At 37.4% G+C, this 24,983-nt stretch overlaps 1 protein-coding gene across 1 annotated transcript; it reads right to left on the bottom strand.

The window, feature by feature from the left end:
* Positions 1-743: 743 nt before the first annotated feature.
* Positions 744-14,572, bottom strand: LOC111406369 (probable pectinesterase/pectinesterase inhibitor 41). The gene is made up of 2 exons (XM_023035800.1): positions 13,758-14,572; positions 744-862 (listed from the first exon to the last, which is right to left on the bottom strand). Exons 1-2 carry the CDS (start codon positions 14,457-14,459, stop codon positions 749-751), a joined length of 816 nt encoding a protein of 271 aa, XP_022891568.1. The 5' UTR covers positions 14,460-14,572; the 3' UTR covers positions 744-748.
* Between the last annotated feature and the right edge of the window lie 10,411 nt (positions 14,573-24,983).

Genomic DNA, 24,983 nt, shown 5'->3' with positions numbered 1-24,983 from the left:
AACCAAACACAATGAGATCTATTGGATGGGAATCGAAATAATTTTAAATTCCGCTGTGCATGTATAAGTAGATTCCCAACATTGGTATGCTTCGAAACTGCACGAATAGAATGTGGATGAATTGGCACCATTTCGGACCGCAACAGCTTGATGTTTGATTGCACCGGCAGTGTTTCTGAATGTTATGTTGACGGCAACAAAGCCTGTCCCAACGACAGCTGCACACGAAAGAAAAAAGCATAAAACTGTTCAGCTACGAATTCAAGAAAGTCGAAAGACAAACAAAAGTTGTGGGTCATATAGTTGTGGGACCCACAAGTTGAGTCAACCAATTTCAATTTCCAGCCAAAAACAATACTAGGGACTCACCAAAAGTTGACGAGTTGAATTTAGTCCATCCGTCAACGTAGCTATGATTTCCAGTGATGATAGTCTGATTAATTCCAGCACCAATCATCATCAAATATTTCTTGTTGTTGGCAATTGATACATATTCTTCATAAACACCAGCGGTTCTATATATCAGAAAGTAACCGGCGCTGCCGTTGGAGTTTGTCGGAGCCGCTGCCACCGCGTCGTTCACGGTGGCGAAATTCCCAGATCCATTCTGATTCACAACTACAATGTCACTCACCAGAACCTGTTGAATTCAAAATTCCAATTTATGAGTACAAATGTCACGGGATAAATTCAAGTCTTGCAAGACAATGTTAGCGATTAGATCAATAAAATAGTTAATTATCCGAACCTAATTATCATTATCATCTGTCTGAAGCAGCCTTCTGTTGCTGAAAACGTTCAAGATTTCTTGATTTTTTGCAGACATTTTGAAATTCAATCTGCCATTTTGGAATGTCAAGTGTTTCCGTTGACACATAAAAATTCAGCCCAAATCGAACGGCCCAAGGAATGAAGCCCAATTGGAGGATCCCCAAATCAGATAGCCCAAAGAACGAAGCCCAATCAAACAATTCAAGATGAAGGCCCAAATAGGGAGGCCCAAGAACGCGGTAACGCCATCGCCCAAGTTTGCAAGTCACCCAGAATCTGAGCGAATGGAGTGTCATGCAGTCGCCCAGAGCTGTTACTCTATTCTCGCCCAAACCTTCAAGTCGCCCAAAGTCTTAACAAACATAAAGCGTTGTGGATATCAAGAAGTGCAGTTATCAAAGCAGTTATTAAAGCAGCCCTATCACGTTTCACGATTCAAGGAATTCAATCGAAAACGGTTGAACGACGAAAAGTAGTGGCAGTAGTTAAAAAAGGCAGTTTTCATGACAAGCTGGCCATCATGAGGAAAGTGGACAGTTGCAGAACGATCAAGCAGTTTTTAGGCGGTTGATCACAAAAAAGATCATCCATGGAGTATAAAAGGGAGAAAAGACATAAAGCAAAGGACCGAATCAAAAACTCTCGAACAGAGAACATGTAATTTTAATTTCCTTAGCTTAGACATAAACACTTTTTTCAGTAACTCGTGTGCTTGCGCCCCTTGGAGGCATTCTGTTTTTAATTTCCAATTGTAAAGTCATCGCCAATAAAAGAACACCCCTTTTTGGGACTTTGTCTCAAGAGGTTTGTCCCTTACACAATCGTTTGATCCCTTTTAATTGTTAGCGACTAACCCGCGCGAAACAATTTGGCACGCCCGGTGGGACAGTGGTATTTAGTGTTGAAAGTACAAAAGGTGAAACAATATGCCTCAGAGATCCGATAAAGAAGCAGCAAGTCAGGGAGGAGTCCAGTCTGTGATCGAGCGATATGAGGAGCAGCATGCCTCTCCACGAACAGATGGATAGAATCAGAGCAGTAACAGTCGTTACGAACCAATGACGGAGTTGAGTCCTCGAACCATGCGTGCATTACTTGGAGAACTCACACAAGACGTTGTTGAACAGGTAAATCTTCGAAGTATTCATAATATGGAAAGATTTACCCAAAATAGGAATGCACACTATGACAATATGGCCAAACAACTAAACACTTTAAACGAAACAATGAATAAGTTAGTAGGCCAAATATGTCAACCGGTTTTACCTCTTGCAAATCACTTTCAAACTAGGACAATTGTGGGATATAATCCCTCAGTCCTAAATCCGAATCAAGGGGTAGAACCACTTTCTGGTCTCTCTACTTCAAACCAAGGGGGTACTGCAGTGCCAAATCAGAATAATGGTATTGGTACGCCTAACTTGGGGGGTAATCCAAACATAAGAGATAATGTCCTAAACAATGGACAGAATACCCCACGTGTTAATGAGGGAATAGGTGTTCAGGCTAATGGTAATGGCCCTAATCATGGTAACTTCGTTGCCAATCAAGAACTAAACATCAGGCCTCATGCAAATCAACCTGTTAACCAGCCTGTAGGAATTCCATATGATCCCAACGTCACGTTGAGGAATTAGATTATGGAAATCGTACAGGATCAGATGGCTTTTGGGGTGCATCCCGTCATTAGACCGACGTACACAAAGTCATATCCTGATTGGGTAGACCAAGCATATCCATTGCCTAAAGGGTACAAAGTGTCAGAGTTCTCACTGTTTACTGGTTTAGCAGAGGTGTCTACTCTAGAACACATAGGGCGATTCACATTGCAAAGTGGTGATGTAACCGATTACCATAAAATGAGGTTTTTCCCTAGTTCGTTAACAGGAGTAGCTTTCTCCTGGTTCATCAACTTGTCAGCGAACTCTGTTCAAACATGACAACAATTGAAACAGTTATTTCACACTCAATTTTATCAAACTGAGTCTGAAGTCACTTTGGCTGATTTGACGAATCTACGTCAAATGCCAAACGAATGGACAGAAAGTTTTCTCCAAAGGTTCAAGATAGCAAGAAGCAAGTGTTTTGTACCTCTACCTGAAAAAAAATTTATCAAAATCGCTCAGGGCTGTTTGAGCTTTGATTTAAAAAAGAAATTCCAGGACAAGGAATTTCCTAACCTTTTCCAGTTGAGTGCGAATGTGATTAGGTGAACGACTGATAAGAGAGGAAGAACCGATGAAAAATTCTAGTAAAGGGACTTATTACAAAGACCCGAATTTTGACGTTCATACCATCAGCGACGAGTCATACGACCAAGCCGAAATGTGTTTGGTCGAATTGGCCAAAGGAGATACATATACTTGTCCCATAATAGCCAAGCCTAGACCATCGGGCAAAGATGAGCCCATAAAAGATGGAAACATAAAGGTTAGAACGTTCTCGTTCGATGTAACCAAAGCTGACCTTATATTTGATAAACTATATAGGGATAAGCAGATAAAGTTGAGCGATAAGCACAAATTGCCAAACCCTGAACAAATTAAGGGTAAAAAATATTGTAAATGGCATAATACATGGTCACATTTGACTAACAATTGCTTGGTTTTTCGCCTTGTATTGCAGGATGCTATTGAATCAGGACGAATTACGTTCGACGATAAGAAGAAGATGGCAGTGGATGAAAATCCTTTTCCACGGCCACTTGGAGTGAATATGGTGACGTCTGGATTCAAAAACAAGTTGCCAAAATTCAAGTTGGTCGTAGATGATAGAGAAGAGGATCCTAGACCACATCCCAGTGTCTTTGAACGAATTAAGGGGAAAGAACCAAAAAAGGACGAAGACGTCCTGTGTGCAAGATGTAAAAGAGAAATGAATGGCAATACGGAGAAATCAGGGATATGGCAGTATCCCCATCGCCCTACCTTCTTCCCAAACACTCAGCCTGGTAGAGGGCGAGGTACATCATTCTATAGAGGACCGCCTTTTGAGAGGCAGTTCAGGCCAGAAGATAATGGAAAAAAATTCAGGCTGCAACCTCGCCGGCTAAATGTATGGCATTCATTCCAGTATAATGCAGGAAGGGCAATACCCTTCGATGAGATGACTAGAACTCAATAAAGGCGTTTCCAACGAAACTATGGACGGATGATGAGGCAGCAACAGGGAGTGCCACATCCTAAAGCGCCTAAACTACTCAAGGTAGCCAATCAAAATGTCCTCAAAGATAGTGAAGAGACCGGTACAGATGAATCAATGAAGGAACTGCCAGAAACTTCTTCTGGGAGATCAAAGTTTGAGCAAGACAGAAGGGATGGAGAAGATCCAGATCAGCCCCTTGCTATCCAATTCGGTACGTTGCCTCCTATCGTGGCCAATAATTACTTACTGGCCAATGAATTCAATAATAAAGAAAAAGAAGAAGAGAGGGAGGACAACGAAGGAGAAGCTTGCGTGCTGGAATGTGAAGAAGGCCAGACTTCTAGAGAGGCCTACAACGATGAAGAGGATGACAGACATTGAAGAAGAAATCGACCTAGAAGCAGAAGGAAGAAAGAGAGGAGTATCGCGCAATACTCTGTTGAAGCAACTATATCGAGAAGGAGTTCGCGAAATAGACTTGTTGGGAGAACCATCTGGACGTCCTTTCGATTTCTACGTACTGTACGGGACACCCAAAAGGAATAAGAGAGTGTCTCGCTCTGAAAAGTATGGGTCACCTCCAAGAATAATGCCCCCTCCCACAGGTTGGGTAATTGATGAGGAAGCATTAGAAAAAAGTAAGAAGGAAGTTCAGGAGATAAAGGATCAGCGCGATATACTGCACGTCGACTCATCACAGGGGGATAATTCGACAGAAAACAAATAAGAAGTAGAAATAGAGGCTGTTGAAAAGGTTATTTTTAAACGGCCAGCCATGAAATTGACTAAACACTTGAGGCCATTGTACGTTAAAACTCTAGTTAACGGCATCCCAGTGGCAAAAGTGCTTGTCGACAATGGAGCAGCTATAAACACCATTCCATCTAGGATGATGAGGAAGTTCGTAAAAATAGAGGGTGACATGATTCCTACAGAAGTTATCCTCACGAGCTTCAATGGAGGAGCAACTTCAGCTAAGGAAGTTATGACATTGGACATAACTATAGGGACGACTACTAGGACCACTGTCTTCTTTGTAATAGATGGTCCTACTAGTTACAATGTGCTACTAGGAAGAGATTGGATACATGGAAGTCGCTGTATACCCTCATCACTCCATCAATGCCTGATCTTTTGGAGTAATAAAGGCGAAATAGAGGTGGTACAGGCCGATCATAGGCCTTTTGTCGCAGAAGCAAACTCGGTGGAAAAGTTCATGTACGAAGGAAACTATGGACCTGTCAGGGTAGTACAAGATGGGGAAGAAACTCAAGTTGTCACGCAAAGCGAAGAACCATTCTCAGTGGACGCACTCACTGAAATGTTCAAACAGATGAGGCCAAATATAGTGGCCCTAGAAGAGCCAGTAATTGGCAAAAGAATAATCAAGGAGTTTTGAATGGATTCTAAGTTACAAAAGCAAATGGCTGACATTCAGGCCTTCAAAGCCAGACTGATGGCTTTCAATAAGGAATGCAATGACAAGGTGAAAGAAGAGACAGCCCTAAAAGCGCTGAAGGACAAATTGGCAGTATTCGTGTTAGAACAAAGCATTGGCCGAGAAGTCAACAAGGTGGACCGTTTAGAAGAGGAAGTACTTACATGGGAACTAGATGACGAAGTGATGCGCATCGTCAAACCTGGATACGCTCAAGCACAAGACCCTCTGATCAAAGTAAATATTGGCAATGAAGGAGAAGATCGTCCAACATTCATCAGCCAGATGCTCGATCAAGAGGTTAGTAATAAATTAATCGCTTTGCTAAAAGAGTACAAAGATTGTTTTGCTTGGGAATATGAACAAATGCCTGGTTTAGATAGAGACTTGGTGGAACATAGGTTACCAACTAAGCCTAACTTTAAACCTCATAGGCAGCCTCCTAGACGTTTTACTCCCAATGTACTCCCTGAAATCAAGAAAGAGATAGAGCGATTATTGAAAGCAGGTTTTATTAGAACAGCCAGATATGTCGAGTGGTTGTCCAATATCGTGACAGTACTAAAAAAGAATGGTAAACTAATGGTGTGTATAGATTTCAGGAATTTAAACATAGCTACACCCAAAGATGAGTATCCAATGCCCACGGTGGATTCTTTAGTAGACTCGACTGCCGGACATGTCATGTATTCTTTCATGGATGGGTATTCAGGATACAATCAAATTTATATAGCTGAAGAAGACATACACAAAATTGCCTTTAGATGCCCTGGGTCTCTAGGATGTTTTGAATGGGTGGTTATGCCTTTCTGCCTAAAAAATGCAGGGGCAACTTATCAAAGGGCAATGAATTTAATCTTTCATGATATGATAGGCAAGTTTGTTGAAGTGTATGTAGATGACATAGTAGTCAAGTCCATTAAAGAAGAGGACCATTTCGAACAGTTAAGATGTTCGTTTGAGCGAATGAAGCAATATAAGTTAAAGTTGAATCCCTTGAAGTGTGCATTTGGTGTTAATGCACGGAATTTTCTTGGTTTCTTAGTACACAAGAGAGGGATTGAACTTGATAAAAATAAAGCGAAAGCCATTTTAGAGGCCAAACCACCTAGCAACAAAAAAGAATTGCAAAGGTTTCTAGGCCAAGTAAACTTTTTAAGACGCTTTATTTCTAACTGTGCAGGGCGAACTAAAATCTTTTCGCCGCTCTTAAAACTGAAAAATCAGGACGAATTCGTCTGGAAAGAAGAACATCAAAAGGCTTTTGAAAGCTTGAAGACATATTTATCAAGTCCACCAGTGTTGGTGTCACCAATCCAAGGACGGCCAATGAAAGTGTATGTATCGGCTGAAAAAGAATCAATAGCTGGAATGGTCGCACAGGAAGACCAATTTGGTGAAGAAAGGGCAATTTACTACTTAAGTAGACGGTTAACAAAATGTGAATGTAATTACTCTGCTATCGAAAAATTATATCTGGCATTGTATTTCACATGTACAAAATTCAGGGCTTATTTATGGCTCGTAACCGTTTATTTAATTTTTAAAGTAAATTTAGTTAAGTACATGTTCTCGCGCCCTATTTTACACCAAAGGGTAGACCTTTGGACACTAGCTTTATCAGAATTCGAGATACAATATGTACCTCAAAAGGTAGTCAAAAATCAGGCTTTGGCTAACTTTCTAGTCGATCATCCATGCCTTGACATGCCTGAAGAAATTGAACTAGAAATCAATTCGTTCGAGCTAAAATCTTGGGTGTTGTATTTCGATGGATCAAAAACCTCTAAAGGTGCAGGAGTAGGAATAGCATTAATTAATCCTTTAGGGATTTGCTACAAGTTCGCATTCACTTTAGACAGAATGTGCACCAACAATCAGGCTGAATATGAAGCCTTAATTGTAGGCCTAGAACTAATGATAGATATGGGAATAAGAAATGTGATTGTTAGGGGCGATTCTCAATTGGTAATCCACCAATTGATTGGTGATTTTAAATGCCAAAGTGATTCCATTATAAGTCAACATGAGATCGCCCAAGAATTGTTAGAAGAATTCGACCAAGTAGAACTTCAATGCGTTAATAGGATATACAATGACGTGGCAAATGAGTTAGCCCAAATGGTCTCAGGGTAGTCAAAGGTTTTGAATTGGAAGTGAGTATGGAATCATATTGCCCGTGACTCAAAGAAGGGCGAGAAAGATTGAACTTCACTACATACAAGATGGAGATGTAATAGATTGGAGAACAGAGATTAAAAGGTTCCTTAAAGAACCTAATGGAGGGATTAGTAGGAAAATGAAGCTGTGTTTGCTGAACTATACACTAATAGACGAAGAGTTGTTTAAGAAATGCTCTGATGGTGTATTACTAAGGTGTGTAAGTTTGCAAGAAGCCAAGACGATCATGGCTGAAGTGCACGAAGGGATATGTGGAGCTCATCAAGCTGGCCAAAGGATGAGATGGTTAATTATCAGGAGTAGATATTTTTTGCCAAAGATGGGAGAATTATGCGTTCAGTAAGCAAAGAGTTGTTTAGCATGCCAAAAGCATGGTCCAATACAAAGGGCGACAGCACGAGAGATGGCATCTATTATTAAACCTTGGCCGTTCAAGGGTTGGGCGATAGACTTGATAGGGAAGATTTATCCCCCATCGTCCAAGCAACATACTTTTGTTATAGTTGCAACCGACTATTTCACCAAATGGGTAGAGGTGGTACCTTTGAAAGAGATCACCCAGAAGAATGTTATAGAGTTTATCCGTGATCACATCATTTATAGGTTTGGAATTCCACAAACGTTGATGGTAGATCACGGAACATCTTTGAATGGGGATCAAGTGAACAAATTTTTGAGCGAGTTTGGGGTTAAATTAGTAAACTCCACACCATACTACGCTAAAACCAACGGACAAGCGGAATCTTCTAATAAGATTTTAAAAAATATCATCAGAAAGATGATAGATGAAAATGCCAAAAATTGGCACGAATGTCTGAACAAGGCCTTATGGGCTTATAGAACATCACCTCGGTCAAGTACCAAAGTTACTCCTTTCCAACTTGTTTATGGACAGGAGGCCGTTTTACCTATGAAAATCAATATGCAATCGATTAGAGTGTACTTGCAACATAAGTTGAATGATGATGAGTATGCCGAATCACTAGTCCAAAATTTATTGGGGTTAGACGAATTAAAGTTGGACGTCTTAGATAGATTGCAAGTTCAAAAACAAAGAATGGCTAAGTTTTATAATAAAAAAGTCATAGCCAAATCGTTCAGCCTGGGTGAACTAGTTTGGAAGACGATACTCCCTTTGGATAGCAAGGATCCAAAGTACGGGAAGTGGTCGCCCAATTGGGAAGGACCATACAAAATAAACAGTGTGTTGTCCAATGGAGCGTATCACTTGGAAGATTTAGATGGCACCAAGCACGTGAGATTCATTAACGACAAATATTTAAAAAAAATATGTTCCTTCTTTATGGGAATGTGAGCAGATAAAAGTATAATCAAAATATGTTGAACGATTAAGGATAACAAGGTCAGAGCGAAATACGTTCAAATAAAGTCCTTTATTATCAAACGTTCATTACAAAGATGCGAAAATACAAATAATGGATGTTCTATAAACTACAATCAAAAGTAAGCTAATCTTCCAGTTGATCGCTGAGTAAGAGGGTGGACTAGCCTCACACCGCCCTCCTAAATGCATCGCTGCAATGATGGGATCGCAGAGTAAGAGGGTGGACTGGCCTCACCACTTTCCTAAATGCATCGTTGCAATGGAGGGCAAAGAGGCTGAGAAGCATTCTCAGCAAGCAAACTGAGAAGCACTCTCAGCAAGCAATGTGGCCCGCAAGCATCCCAAAAATTGCCTTCTATCATCGACTCCTTGTAAAGGACAAAGAAACGATGGGAAGAATTTCGATGGTAAAAACTTTACTGCTGGCCAAAAAATATTTCCTATACCTCCCACACCAAAGGTGACATCAAGGTAAATAGTAAAATGGACGGACTAAACAACCCATTTTTATAGAAAGACGAAGGTTTCGGATCGGATTGATTGTCAGAGTGCCAAACAATGGCAGCAAATTGATTTCGAAGAAGAAAATGAAGATGAAGATGGAAAATGGAAAATGCGAAGCATCCATGCATTTATAGGAGGGTGGAGATGAAGAGACATAATATGAGCAGCCACATTTTGCCTAGTAAATGGAATTAAATAGCCCAAAGTCTTAGGAAAAGTGGTGAAAATATCAAAAGAAAATGGGCAAGATTTTTAGCACAAAGCAGTTAAATGTTTGAAGAATTGACGACTAAAAAACAAACGTCAAATAAATACACAAGAAGTTAATATGTATGTTCATTAATAATGAACAAAGTAACAAAGGAAAAATCAAATTACAAAAGAAAAAGGCATCATAAGTCTTAATTACAGTCCACCCCACACTAAACGAATTCGTTCCCTAAGTTTTGCCCAATCCTTGTTCTGCCGAGAGGAAGTGATGTTCAATTCAGCCACGACATCATCATCAACTTCCAACTTCTTGTACTGCTCAACCAAGGACTTAGTTCGCTCAATTCCTTGGGAGGCGTTGCGCTTTTTAGCAGCCATTCTCACCTTGCAGTCGTCCATTTTCGCTTGAAGTTCCTTCATCTGAGCAGCCAAATTAACCATCAAAGAGTCTTCAATCATGACTTCGGAAGAGATTTCTTTCAACTCGTCCTCAGCCTTGTTGATCTCCATACGCAAAGACTCTTTTTCGGATACGGCTCGAAGATATTGAGTACTTTTGGCCTTTAGTTCAGCATTCTTGGCCAGCAAAGAAAGGACCTCGGAGTGGATAACCTTCAACGGCGCTTTAAAGTCGGCAGAAAGATTGAGCGACGGAAGCGTCAGTGCTTGCTCCAACTTCGCATTCAAATGCTCAAGTTTATCCTTGTGTCTGGCAGCACTAGCCCTACCAATGTCCATATCCATGAAGGACACGTACACAAATATCGACTGCTTGAGGAACTTCAAATCTTCCTCTGAAGAAGCAGTAGGACAATCAGATGGAGCAGAGCAAGACGTCTTGACTTGCCCCCAGGAAGCGAACAAGTCTTGGATAGAACGCACAATCTTGTCAGCATCCTGCAAAGAAAATTGCCAATATTAAAGATTCTCACTACAACGAACAAGATAGAAATAAAAGTGAAGCAAAGATTACCTCATCAACAATCGTGGAAGATGGCATGTCCTCAGCCAAGTCTGCCACCAATGACTCCTCCATTCGTGAGGACTTCTCCTTGTCTGAGCGAGAAGATGTTGCCACAACGGGCAGACTCATAGGAGTATCTGCAAAACTCAAGAGCAACAAATCAGAAACCAATAGCACAAGCAAAGGTAAGGCATCAAAAAACTGAATTACCTTCTGCTTCGATGTTTGGGGGGTTGACGCCTTGGGAAGAAGGTGGCTCATCCATGGGTTGTGATGAGGATTCTGGGACTGAAGATGTCTCTTTAAGCGCAGTTCCCTCATCAACCAGTTTGGATGAAGCAGCCTCAGTGGAGGATGATGGAGCAGGAGCTGTCGATGCCAAAGCCTTTGAAGGAAAGGCTGAACTTTTCTGAGAAATCCAAAAAATCATCAGCACACAGAAAAGTTTCAAGTATGGAAAAGTATGCTTGTGAGTAAACCAATTTAATTACCTTCCTCCTGACGATAAGAGGGGTATCATCATCATCATCCTCCAGAATGGGAGATGCTGATGGGAGATGCTGAGGCTGACCGTTTGTGGATTGGGGCACTCTTGGCTGTAGTAGGCTTGGCAGGGAGAGAAGAAGATGGACGAGCAGACTGTTTAGCGCGACGAGGAGGAGAAGGACTCCGGATGGATAAAGGAGTGACTAAAACAGGAGGAGGGGAAGAAATGCTCGGCTGGTCTAGTGAATGAAAGGCACGATTGGCATCAGTCGCAAATAATCTGCACTTCACTGACGGCCAGAGCTGTTCAAAAAGAGGATGGATGACGTGGCTAGAATTGAAGGGGGCTAATGAAAAATAGCTGGTTAAAAGAAGATTGCGAGCATTTATAGCCTCTGCCTCCGCCTTATTAATAATATGAAAACGGTCAATTAAGTTCCTTGAATAGCAAGGAGGAACAAGCCAAGTTTGGCCGAAACCAAGCTGGCGAGCAAAAAATTGGGGAGCATAAATTTCTACCCCTGCCTTGGAATTGGTCCCAGTTAAAATATCATGAAATAGCTCCCTCCCGGTGAAAAACTGGATCCAAATGAGCAGGGAGGTGCTCGCGCTGTCTATGGTGGAGGGGGGATGTACATAGTCTGGAGTCAAAAAAGGAAGAGATTGAATCTAAAGAATAAAAAAATGAAAAGATGTCCCTTCTGGACATATTTACAAGAGCCAAGGGCTCCATGACTAGCCCATAACAGCTAGCAGAGGAGCGAGAAATTGATGGAGCACCAAGCAATGGAAAAAAGGATCTCAACCACAGTTGAGTGAACCAAAGAGGTCCACTACCAGTGGGAGATGCACCATTCTTCAATTGAGTTTGAAGAGAGGCCATGCCTCTATAAAGGGCAGCCAAAAAGAAAGAACATAAATTCAAAGGCCTGCCACGCGCTAATTCATGCGCTGTGGGTAAATAACTCAGGGAGGGCTTTATGTTTGGCACACACAAAACATATTTACAAAGTCAAACTAGAAGAAAAGTCACTCGCTCAGTATGGGAAGGCTCAGCGCTTGAATGATTGTGAATGGTTTGCAGGCTTGAATAAGACTCCGTGTAGTTTCTACCAAACTTTGGGGCGCTACCAGAAACCAAGATACCAGGAAAAATGATATCACCCAAAGGCGGTAGATTCACTAGGGCCCCAACATCCCTTAAAGTAATAGACATGGGGCCAAGAGGGAAAATAAAGGTATTATACTCAGAAGACCAAAAACTCAAAGCAATCGAAAAAAGTGCTGAATCAAAAGTAGGGGGGCGAATAGAGATTTCTAACAAATCAGAAATTCTAGCATTATCAAAAAGTGCCTTAGTAGGACCATGGCCCACAAGACGAGCATGCTACCTACGGAAAGCTACATCAGATTTAGGCCAAGTGCGAATACCTCTTTCGCGAAGTGGCCCCATCGGCAGAGAGTTTAGAAATAGAGGGTCTTGAGTACAAGGAAACAGCTGATCCACCGCTGCCTGTTCAACTGCCTCTGCATTGTTGAAGAAGGGACCTAAGTAGAACTCATTGCGTTCGACATCGGCGGGCGCGAGGAAACTCGGAGTTATGTATGGACGACTCAGAAGTTTCTGAAAGTCATCAAAACTAAAGGAGTCGCCAGCTTGAGATTGTGAAGTCGCCATTTGAGATGGAACGAAGTTTTTCAGAGTTACGTAGCAAGGAAGCAAAAGATGAACAGTAAATCGTGGGAGAGACGCGAAAAATTTGAGGCGTAATTTAATGGTGCAGTGAAATGGCGTGTTTGGGGGTTATAAGGGTTTGCAAAACGACGCACCTTTTCAAGTTATGGAAGAAAACAATGATTGAAATTCTTGGAAATCTCGAATGTTGTTGGAAACACAAAGTGAATATGGCAAAATTTAATAATTATTATTAATTCTGCGATATTGGGGGGTAATTGTTGACACATAAAAATTCAGCCCAAATCGAACGGCCCAAGGAATGAAGTCCAATTGGAGGATCTCCAAATCAGATAGCCCAAAGAACGAAGCCCAATCAAACAATTCAAGATGAAGGCCCAAATAGGGAGGCCCAAGAACGCGGTAACGCTATCGTCCAAGTTTGCAAGTCGCCCAGAATCTGAGCGAATGGAGTGCCATGCAGTCGCCCAGAGCTGTTACTCTATTCTCGCCCAAACCTTCAAGTCGCCCAAAGTCTTAACAAACATAAAGCGTTGTGGTTATCAAGAAGTGCAGTTATTAAAGCAGCCCTATCACGTTCCACGATTCAAGGAATTCAATCGAAAACGGTTGAACGACGAAGAGTAGTGGCAGCAGTTAAAAAAGGCAGTTTTCATGACAAGCTGGTCATTATAAAGAAAGTGGGCAGTTGCAGAACGATCAAGCAGTTTGTAGGCGGTTGATCACAAAAAAGATCATCCATGGAGTATAAAAGGGAGAAAAGACATAGAGCAAAGGACCGAATCAAAAACTCTCGAATAGAGAACATGTAATTTTAATTTCCTTAACTTAGACTTAAACATTTTTTTCAGTAACTCGTGTGCTTGCGCCCCTTGGAGGCATTCTGTTTTTAATTTCCAATTGTAAAGTCATCGCCAATAAAAGAACACCCATTTTTAGGACTTTGTCTCAAGAGGTTTGTCCCTTACACAATCGTCTGATCCATTTTAATTGTTGGCGACTAACCCGCGCGAAATAGTTTCCCTGTCGAGTGTGAAGGCTTCTTCCTCTTAGGAACCGAGGCTTTAGTGAAAAGGGCTAAAGAAACACTGAACAACCTCGTATCATTCGTCAATGGCGATAAAATCCCTTTTCTTACACTCCAGGCCGAGGCTGTAGCCTGAAGGCCATCCACACATGTCTGACTGTTTGTCAAAATGCTGCTAAGAAGTGTCTGAACTTCGTCAGCCTCGAAAACCGAAAGAGTTTTCGATGAAGTTCCATTGACAATAACAAAAGAACTCATTAGATAATCAATGTTAAGCTCGGCTAGAAACTTGCAGTCGTCTAGAGCCCTCACGGCTGTTATTGTCAAATTTCTCGACCCCCGTAGATACTTGTTAATCAACGAAAGGAATTTTCGGGCTGCGGATAAGGATTTTTGTACAGAAAACAGGCTGTGATCGTACGCATTGGATGAGGAATTTGAGTTTGGAACGAGCATTGATTTACAGAATCCAGGATAAGGGGTGGATTTGCATATGATTGAAGGGGGGATAGGATTTGCTGGCGAAACATTATCTGCTGAAGAATGAGTAGATAACGTTAGAATTGCTAAAATAATGCAAGAAATGATTAATGGAGAGGAAAACAGCTTATTTTTCATCATTTTAACGTGAAAAAAATGAATTGCTGAATTATATATGTAAAATTTGTTCTTGTATATTGTATAGACACACATGTATATATAGATGAGAGGAATGGAGTTTAATGTACTTGAAGCATAAATGCGTGTAAGAAGTTGTATTTAATATGTAAATTCATCTTGCATGGCATTTCCAAAACGCGTAGATCTCGATTGAAACTTCAAGCCAATATTTGGCGATGGACACAGGGAATACTGAATACGAACTTGTTTTGTCTTCAAGTTATTTTATATTGCTACTTATTTTGATACCTTGTGAACTCTCTGTGTAATTTAATCAATGACTTGACTATAGTATAATTACTCATTCATACTGCACAAGATACCTATGACTATGTACATGAATGTATTGACGAGGGATGTGATGTTCTCACAAGACGCTATACACCGATGTCGCCTTACTCCGAGGTCATAAAGTTTTGTGTTTTCTGCTTTATTTCTTTAAATTATTAATAATTACTCCATCCAATTAGTGGTTTAATTCTGAGTAGCTTGGGTTGTTTGATGACTCCAATGATTCAAATTGATTTATGGAGTAGGAGATTGTTGTGATCACATGTTTACGATTCTTGGGAAGACTCATATTAAACCCAACATTGATATTGGAGTCTCTCATCGAGTATTACACAACATTGAGATTAGAGTCTCTTCCCACATCGAGTATTCGTATAGTGATATGTTATTCCTGTTAGTAATGTTGACCTTTAAGATGGTATTCAAATCTTATTATCGTTTTGACCCGAAAGAGCCCAAGTCACTACACATCAGCAAAGACAACGTAAAATGTGTACACTTTTTTTTTAATCGGTAAATGTGTAATACATTAATCAAAAACATGTACAGATACATCGGACATACCTTGGCAATCAAAAATCAAATGCATATACAAGTATACTGAGTATACTCGGGCAACCAAAGATCAAGTACATATACAATTACACCGGACATACCCGAGCAAACAAGAAGAACATGTGTGTAAACAAAAAGATCTAGCAATCTAACGCCATAGACTCAAAAGGAATTAAAACATATGGATACAAAAAGAACATAACTTTGTATACATGCGATTTTATTCGTCTAACAATGCTATCAGCCAGCAGAGTAAGGTCCTCAAAGATCTTCTTGTTTTGAGCCGTTCATAAATGTTAAACAATGCTAGCAAGAGCAATCTTTTTAGCTTTACTATGTCAAGCCGTCCCGAGCCTCCTTTTTAATCTACTTTAATGCACTAGGGATAATAGACATAAAGCGTCTAATGCCAAGCCATGCACGGATCTTCTCCCACTGTCTTCTTTGTATTTCGCTGTTCATTTAAGGATGTTGCTATTCACGACAAATTCTGACATGATTATCTACCATGTAACACGCCAATAGTTATTGATAGGAAAGGATCTAAAGAAGAGTATGTTTAGATACTGGTTTTTAAGTGTTTGTATATACATCCCATATTTCATAGAACTTAAATTAAAACAGTTAATTTTAACTACATATTTTATAGAATCCCACAACTTTTTAATTATACATTTCATCAACTTTTATCAAATTTTACTATAAATCTGATTTTAATCTCTACCAAACAAGGACATTATAGTTAAAATTTCGTTCAAATCACTTTTTGTCCATGCATTTTATAAGACCCTCTAATAATATCTATTTACCCGTGTTTATAAAACACCTTGGGGAGAATATAGATGTCGAGCATCACACGGTTTAACAGCAAATCTTTTGGATTGATCAAGTTAATCTTTCTTTAATTGGCTGAGTCACACTTATGTGTCACCGTTCAAAGTTATCCTTTCTGTTTTGTGTATTATTAATAATTACTCCACCCAATTGGTGGTTTGTTTTAAAAAATTGGAAAATTCATCACTCACTATTTATATGTATGTTTACGCATGTATTTGTTACGATTTTTTTTTTTTTTGCCCTTTTGGTTCAGATTAAAATTTTAATTAAAATTAATTAATTTTAGTTATATATTTTATGGGACTCACAATTTTTCGACCTCACGCGTCATCAATTTTTATCAAAAGATTTTAATCTAAAGAAAACAAGGACTATATAATTTTATTAATACATGAGGGTTCATACTCCATCCAATTAGTGGTTTAATTCTGAGAAGCTTGGGTTGTTTGATGACTCCAACGATTCAAATTCATTTATGGAGTAGGAGATTGTTGTGATCACATGTTGACGATTCTTGTGAAGACTCGTATCAAACCCAACATTGATATTGGAGTCTCTCATCGAGTACTACACAACATTGAGATTGGAGTCTCTTCCCACATCGAGTATTCGTATAGCGGTATGTTATTCCTATTAGTAATGTTGACCTTTAAGATGGTATTCAAGTCGTATTATCGTTTTGACCCGAAACAGCCCAAGTCACTCTACACATCGGCAAAGACTATGTAAAATGTGTACACTTTTCTTTTCTTTTTTTATCGGTAAATGTGTAATATATTGATTAAAAAAACATGTACAGATACACCAGACATACCCTGGCAATAAAAAATCAAGTGCATATGCAAGTATACTAAGTATACTCAGGCAACCAAAGATCAGGTGCATATACAAGTACACCGGGCATACCCGGCAAACAAAAAGAACATGTGTGTAAACAAAAAGATCTAGCAATCTAAGGCCATAGACTCAAAAGGAATTAAAACATACAGATACAAAGAGAACATAACTTTGTATACATGTGATTTAATTCGTCTAACAATGCTATCAGCCTGCAGAGTAAGGTCCTCAAAGATCTTCTTGTTCCGAGCCGTTCATAAATGTTAAACAGTGCAGCAAGAGCAATCTTCTTAGCTTTACTATGCCAAGCATTCCCGAACCTCCTTTTTAATCCACTTTAATGCACTAGGGATAGTAGACATAAAGCGTCTAATGCCAAGCCATGCACGGATCTTCTCCCACTGTCTTCTTTCTATTTCGCAGTTCATTTAAGGATGTTGCTATTCACGACAAATTCTGACATGATTATCTACCATGTAACACACCAATAGTCATTGATAGGAAAGGATCTAAAGAAGAGTATGTTTAGATACTGGTTTTTAAGTGTTTGTATTTACATCCCATATTTCATAGAACTTAAATTAAAGTTAACAGATGATTTTAACTACATATTTTATGAAAGGGAAGTGCTACATGTACATAATTATTTACATAATGGATTCCATAATTACACGTGGCACTGGATCCAATTTTTAATTCAAATCTCACACTTGGACATCAACAATCGGATGATTGCCACATCACATTATAGACATCATTATGTGCAATAATTATGTACAAGTAGAATTTTCCTTTATGAAATCCCACAACTTTTTAATTATACATTTCATCAACTTTTATCAAATTTTACTATAAATCTGATTTTAATCTCTACCAAACAAAGACATTATAGTTAAAATTTTGTTCAAATCACTTTTTGTCCATGCATTTTATAAGACCCTCTAATAATATCTATTTACCCGTGTTTATAAAACACCTTGGGGAGAATATATATGTCTCTCCACTAGAGCATCACACGGTTTAACAGCAAATCTTTTGGATTGATCAAGTTAATCTTTCTTTAATTGGCTGAGTCACACTTACGTGTCACCGTTCAAAGTTGTCCTTTATGTTTTGTGTATTATTATTAACTACTCCACCCAATTGGTGGTTTGTTTTAAAAAATTGGAAAATTCATCATTCACTATTTATATGTATGTTTACGCATGGATTTCTTACGATTTTTTTTGCCCTTTTGGTTCAGATTAAAATTTTAATTAAAATTAATTAATTTTAGTTATATATTTTATGGGACTCACAATTTTTCAACCTCACGCGTCATCAATTTTTATCAAAAGATTTTAATCTAAAGAAAACAAGGACTATATAATTTTATTAATACATGAGGGTTCGGATTAGCATGAAAATATAAAAGGGAGACGGGAGGTACTAATAGTTTTTAGCTTGTTTGTGGTCAAGACTTAGACATGTCTGAAAATAAGTTGAATTTATATTTGAAAACGTATTTTGTCAAACATAATATTCAAAATTACTTTTTATACTCTCAAAATTTAATATTTTATGTGAAAAATTGGTGCTTCTCAAAACACTCTAAAAAGAGTGCTACTTTTGTTAATTAAGGTTTCGGCTCATTTGGGAAACTCTGCCTAATTGGCACTTAACTATTGGATACATGATACTCATTTGGATTGTGCTAGTTGAGACCTGTTTTGAATCATTGGAGTAAACCAACGGCTGAGATCATCCTTTGGGATGTGACCGTCCAATTAATCCAAAAGTCTCGTGACTTTTGGGGTCAACGTCTCTCTCTGGTTCTTCGGGTTTTTCCTTTTTTGAATCTGTAAAATCATTTTCTTAACGTATAGTTTCTGCGATCTGGTTATAAAGTTTATGTTTTGGGTTAATGATCAGGCCTGAAATAGTCGTTGATCTTGTACTGTAAAACTCTCAAATGTTTGGTTGATTTCGTGCGTGTGTTTCATGAGATCCTTAGATCGTTGACTGAAATTGTGGGTTCTGAGTGATTCTTGATTTACCCTTGCTCTCTTGGAAGATCGATTGTGCCATAGTGGAACGGGCTGTCCCTGAGCCCCCCAGATTAGACCTATTCACGGCTGAACTCGGTCGACAACTTGATGTTCTTGTGTTATTTTCTGTTTTTCATTTGTGTTGTCATTTTTTACTACAAGTTTATTTCATAAATCAACCGAAATTCTTCACATTTTATATATAAAAAAAGTCTTAAACTACTTTCAAAAAATGTAATTTATATGCACGATCCAATCATTATGATGATTTACTGTCCCAAACATCTGCCTTAACCCCAGACCCCAAAATAATGAAAAGAGAAATAAATTGAGGAGGAAGAGAAGAAAGGAAAAAGGAGAAAAACATAGATTATACTCGTGATTATGAGCGTATAAGTGGCTTGGATAGTGCATCAAATACAAATCTTGTTTCATTCGCTTTTTAGCTCTTGGTCCTGGTTATATTTTCTACAATTTATCTATGTTTATTGAACGTCAAGTCAAATATGTACCTTCTAAATCTTTTTTTTTTTTTTTTTTGGGCTCTCAATATGAATAGAGAATACAGTCAGGTAGTTTGATTAAAAGAAATACATGGGTTTATATATAATATTCTTGAGATTCACATTTGTCCATGAATATATGCAATGCAGGCAGGTTTTGAAACTTTATTCAAATTAGCCAAACTCTACCTAATTTTGGAGTACTATTCTACACGTACAGGGGGAATGTATACAGATATTTTATAGAATACACACAACAGTCGAGTCCATCGAAAGCAGTTGAGTCCATCGAAATAAAATATTTATTTCGAGCCCACCTGACGCGAGTGCTATGTGGAATTTCTGTGATTATTCCCTGTATACAGGGAATAATTCAATTTTGGATGGGTACAAGAGATAATAAATGATAAACAGAAACGACCAAAAAGGATAAATAATAATAATAATAAATCCTTGTCAAGGTCAGATGTTTGTCATAAAAATATGTCAATTGTCAGACTCAGGACCGGAGTAGGAAGGGGGGAAAAGATGCACTGGAATAGAAGGAAAGAACTATGATTTTTTTATAGATGCGAGAAAGGTATAAACTATGTACATATGGGGTGGATCTACGGGAGAGGAGTATGGACACTCTTATATATTCAAATTATGTACACTAAACACAACCAAGTAAGTAATTGGGGTTGGGCTGCCCTGGCCAGTCTATGCTGAACGTGCGTGCTCTAATGCAATTATAGCACATGATACAATATTGAATAAGATTAAATGAGTCAATTCACGCACGATTGAGCTTCAATTTGCTGAGTATCCATGATAATTGGCGTTAGAGCAACTTCAAGAACCTTTTTAAAAGTGGAATACTCTTTATTTTAAAGTGTTAATCTTTAAAATTTTACTCCAATAAATTCTTCAATTTAATATTTTAAAATAGAGAGTGTGTTTGACTCTCCAAATTTAGAGAGCCAAACCTACCTCTCTATAATAATATACTTCAGAGGTTTCAACTTCCAATGTACAGTTTATTGACTTAATTAAATAATAAGTGCAAATCCCAATATTTTTTCAATGAATCATTGCAAAGCTATTGGAGCACTTTAAAATTAAATGTTAAAAACAATATATACATATTGAGAATGCTAAAATTAAATATTAAAAATAAAGAGGCTATTGGAGCACTTTAAAATTTTTGCTCTTTAAATTTATAGATACTATTTAAATTCTAGAATATTTTTACTTTAAAAATAGAGAGTCTCTTGTAGATATTTTTACCAAAATCTTTGAAAAAAATCGCCCATTCAAAATTTTAAAATAACAAGTGGATTGTGACACAAATATTCTCTTCCTAACTAATTCCTACTCATTTCCGCTCTTAATATAAACAGTCAAATTCTCCATTCCACCTAGGTTTAAAGTAGCATTCACTAAATAGATCAATCGTAATTTTATTAATCTTTTCCAAACTTAAAGCATCAACAGTTTTTCAAGTAAAAAAATTACAGAAAAATCCTGCACAGGAAATTGGGAAAGGACAATATACACTGGAATTTAAAAAAAAAAAAAAAAAAAAAAGTTGAACCCCAACCTTTGAGAGCCCCCACCGTCCCGCCTCACCCCTGGAACATTGTGAGGGAGGTAAATTGTGGAATGTGCCTCAACAGGTCAGGGAACAAGAACTTACTCGTACACTAGTGTCCACAAAGAGCTCAATTTCATATCTCAGGAATCAAACCCTCACACTGTAGTGAAACTAACAAGAGAATACTATATAGCAGTGAAACTAACAAAAGAAGAACCGTATTGTGTACACAGCTCGACACACAGCAGGGGTTATAGCTCCCTTACAAAGGAGGAAGCCCGCGCCAATAAAAAAAATGCGCAGTCCCCTTCCTTTGAGAGGGGGTTGTAGGTTACAACCAGTTTTATCCAACAGAAGAACAATGCACTAGGTTTCTAATTTCGTGGGTTAGCCCTTTTCAAGAATTTTCGTCGACTTAAAAAGTTAAATGAATTTGACAAATACTTTTAGTTATTAACTTATGTTTGTCTAACGGTCTAAATCTATTAAAATATTTTACTGTGTTGTCTTTGGGTTTGGGTATACTGAGATTTAAAAACATTTTAATAGATCAAAATCGTTAGATTAACTTAAATAAAAAAAATTATGAAAATTCAATAAAGGAGGCATGATCCCCATACATCATTGTAAAATACCGAAACCGAATTAAACGAAAGAAAAAATGGAAAACATCTCTAGTGTAAAGGTGTACACAATCACATCACAAGACATATTAATTTGGTATGCCATTTAAGATGGATATTGACTCGTTAAACTCAAAGAAGAAAACGCGCTTTTACGGTACATATGAACTTTGGGAACATATTACGATGTTGAATTGTAGTGTTTGACAGGCTGGCAATGTTTGGTTTAATTTAATTTCGATTTAAAAAAAAAAAGAAACCACTGACTGTTAGACTTTCCTTTAATTCAAACCCATTATTTTGCATGCACATAGAGGTTGTACGGTTCGATGGTGAAACTTGTACATTGTATAGAATTAGCGGGTTTAAACTTTAAACATAATCCTAGTGGTTTCCTAAGTGCAATTTGAGAATCCATTTGGCGTATTAAATTATTAATAAGTGACTTGCAAAATGAGGATTACTCTTTTTATGAGGATTACTCTTTTCAATACCCGTATTAAGTCGACGACGCATTGTACAATTGAATTAATTGTTTCAATGGTCACTGAATTTAGGTCCATGTCTTCGATTGATCATTAAAATTTAAAATATCGAGTTTTTATCACTGAAGTTATATCCATGTCTTTCGATTGTTCATTTAAATTTAAAATGTCGAATTTTGATCACTGAACTAGGTTTATGTCTTCGATTACTTACTAAAATTTAAGATATCGAGTTTTGACCAATGAACTTTATAAAATTTTGTATGTTACTCACAAGCGTAGATGTTGAACTTTGAAAATTGTCAAATTTACAGTGAGTAATGTATAGTATTTTCAAAATTCAGTGGTCAAAACTCGATATTTTAAATTTCAATGAGCAATTAAAGACATGGACCTAACTCGACATTTTAAATTTCAATGAGCAATAAAAAATATGAACCTAAATTTAGTTACCATTAAAACAATTAACTCTCTACTACAAGTTTACATCTTTCCGCCGATTCGAGACTGTATAGTGTTTGGTGGACTTTGAAGTCAATTGCTTGGATGCTATTATTGAGGATTTTTGTTTTTATTTTTTCTATTTTTGGAGATACCCCATTATTATAGGGCCAGTTTGGTAGGGATTTTGAGAATTGATTTTTTGACCGTTAGAAGAAAAGTGGGGTCCACATGTGAGAGAAGAAGTCAAAAATTACGGCTTGAATAGTAAAATAACGGTCAAAAAATCAATTTTTTGGAGTAAAAACTCCCTACCAAACGGGATATATCTCAATTGTTATTAGTGTTGATCTGGATATCCACTTGAAAAGAATATGGCTCAAAATTAAGGTCGAGTTGGTGGTAATAAATATTAAAGTAGAATAAATTTGGAAGTTTATTGACAGATTCTCTCTCTCTCTCTCTCTCTCTCTCTCTCTCTCATGCGTAATAGTGAGACATGAAATTGGGAAATCCGTCGATCTTGATGCCATAATGATGTTGAAAATATAATCTTAGATAACATTCATTACGTGTATATATATATATAATTGAATTCATCACACTAGGAAAAACCGAAATTGTCTTGGGAACTTAGGATGAGTTTGATTGCAAGCATAAAATTTATATGAAAATAAAATAAATTATATGTAATTAAATTGTCTAGAACTTATTTGTATGAAAATTATTAATTAAATGTGTTTGATTAATTTAGTTTTCAACCTAGAAAATATCAAACATGTCCATTTTTTATTGATGGGTAGTTGAGAGAGGAAGGATGGATAAAAAAGAGAAAGAGAGTGGATTCCTTGAAAAAATAAAAGCATACTCCTTCTAAAAAAAATTCCTTGATTTTGAGGAAAATATGTTTCCATGGGTAAAAAAGGTCAATTAAACGCACCTTTATTCTAAATTCACGCACCGAATGGCAATCGGCTACAAAATTTTCTTGTCAAGTTTAGGATTCCTTTTACGCTTTTATTGTATGTGCAGCATAGTTATTAAAATTGGTCCGACCCGGTAAACCGGTGACCCGGCCCCTTGACGGCCAACTTATTTTATATAAATGCAAGTGGCCAGGTCAAAATTTGATTTGACCGGGCCAATAAGTGATTTTTGAATAATTTTCGGGTCGGTTCAACCTAGTTGATTTTTAAACCAAATTTCAAAACTTTTTTACATTGAAATTGTAGGTACCAAAGATTTGATCCCTTGACCTCTAAGTAAGTAGAACACAACCTTACTACTAGAGCAAACAAAACTTTATTGTCTTTTGTTTAATAAATTATATCTAACCTATGAATAATTTGCTAATTTTAGAAACTTTTTTAAAGAAATTAGTCCAACATTTACATTCACTTTGTAATTTCAAATAATTATTTTATATACTTATTTTGTTTGAAAAAAATTAATTTTAACTAAGATAAATTGAATAGATAATACACAAAATTTCTGTCAACAACTAATAAATACTTTGTAAATCACAAAAAGAAAAAAAAATATTTTTTTTAATATAATATACAAAATTATAAAATCAAAATTTAGCCATTATCACTGATAAATGGGTTAAAAAAATCATTAATTTAAATGTATAGAAAAATTAGTGAGAAAGAACTTGAAAACATTAATTTTGTCTCAAATAAAAAATTATACTTTAAAAATTATTAAATTATTTTTAAGTAATGACCCACCGGTCCGGCAACCGGTCCATCGGTCCAACCAGGAACCCAGTGATCCAGTACCTTGACCGGGTCGATGTCCGAGTTGGATCTGATCACTATGATGTGCAGTCTCTGAACTTACATTACACGTATAATTAAGCCTTGTTCTTTTATGAAGCTCTCAAAAGGATCTTATCGAACTGATACAATTTAAGCTCAAGTGATTGAACCGCAATCAAGGGACTCAAGACTTTACAATATAATTACTAGCTTCTACTCGCTCCGAAAGACTAAACTTTTAGATTATATGATAATTTACAAAAGCAATAATAATTCAATTTAATGTGATTATCATTTTAACTTGTCAATTTTATGTCTCACTCAGTCGGATTTCGAATAATTAGATTTGAGAGAAAATTATTGTTTCATACTTCTCAATGTTATCTACTCAAGCTTGCTTTTTCTTTATTAGCTTATTTGGGATCAAATTCTATAAACTAAGTTCAAATTATAAACGGCTCTCAAAAAGAAACATTTAAACGTACTCATTAACCATTTAATAGGTAACATATTTCAAATACGAATGTGTGTTCACTACTTCGACTCTTGTTAGCTCCCAACGTATTGAGGTATTTAATCGTACACATAAATTTCACTCATCGGCACGTCAAATATCCTCAAA

This window comes from Olea europaea, chromosome 12 (genome assembly GCF_002742605.1).
Source record: "Olea europaea var. sylvestris chromosome 12, O_europaea_v1, whole genome shotgun sequence".
In the NCBI taxonomy this organism is placed as follows: Eukaryota; Viridiplantae; Streptophyta; class Magnoliopsida; order Lamiales; family Oleaceae; genus Olea; species Olea europaea.
This window is presented reverse-complemented; position numbering and strand designations above follow the sequence as displayed.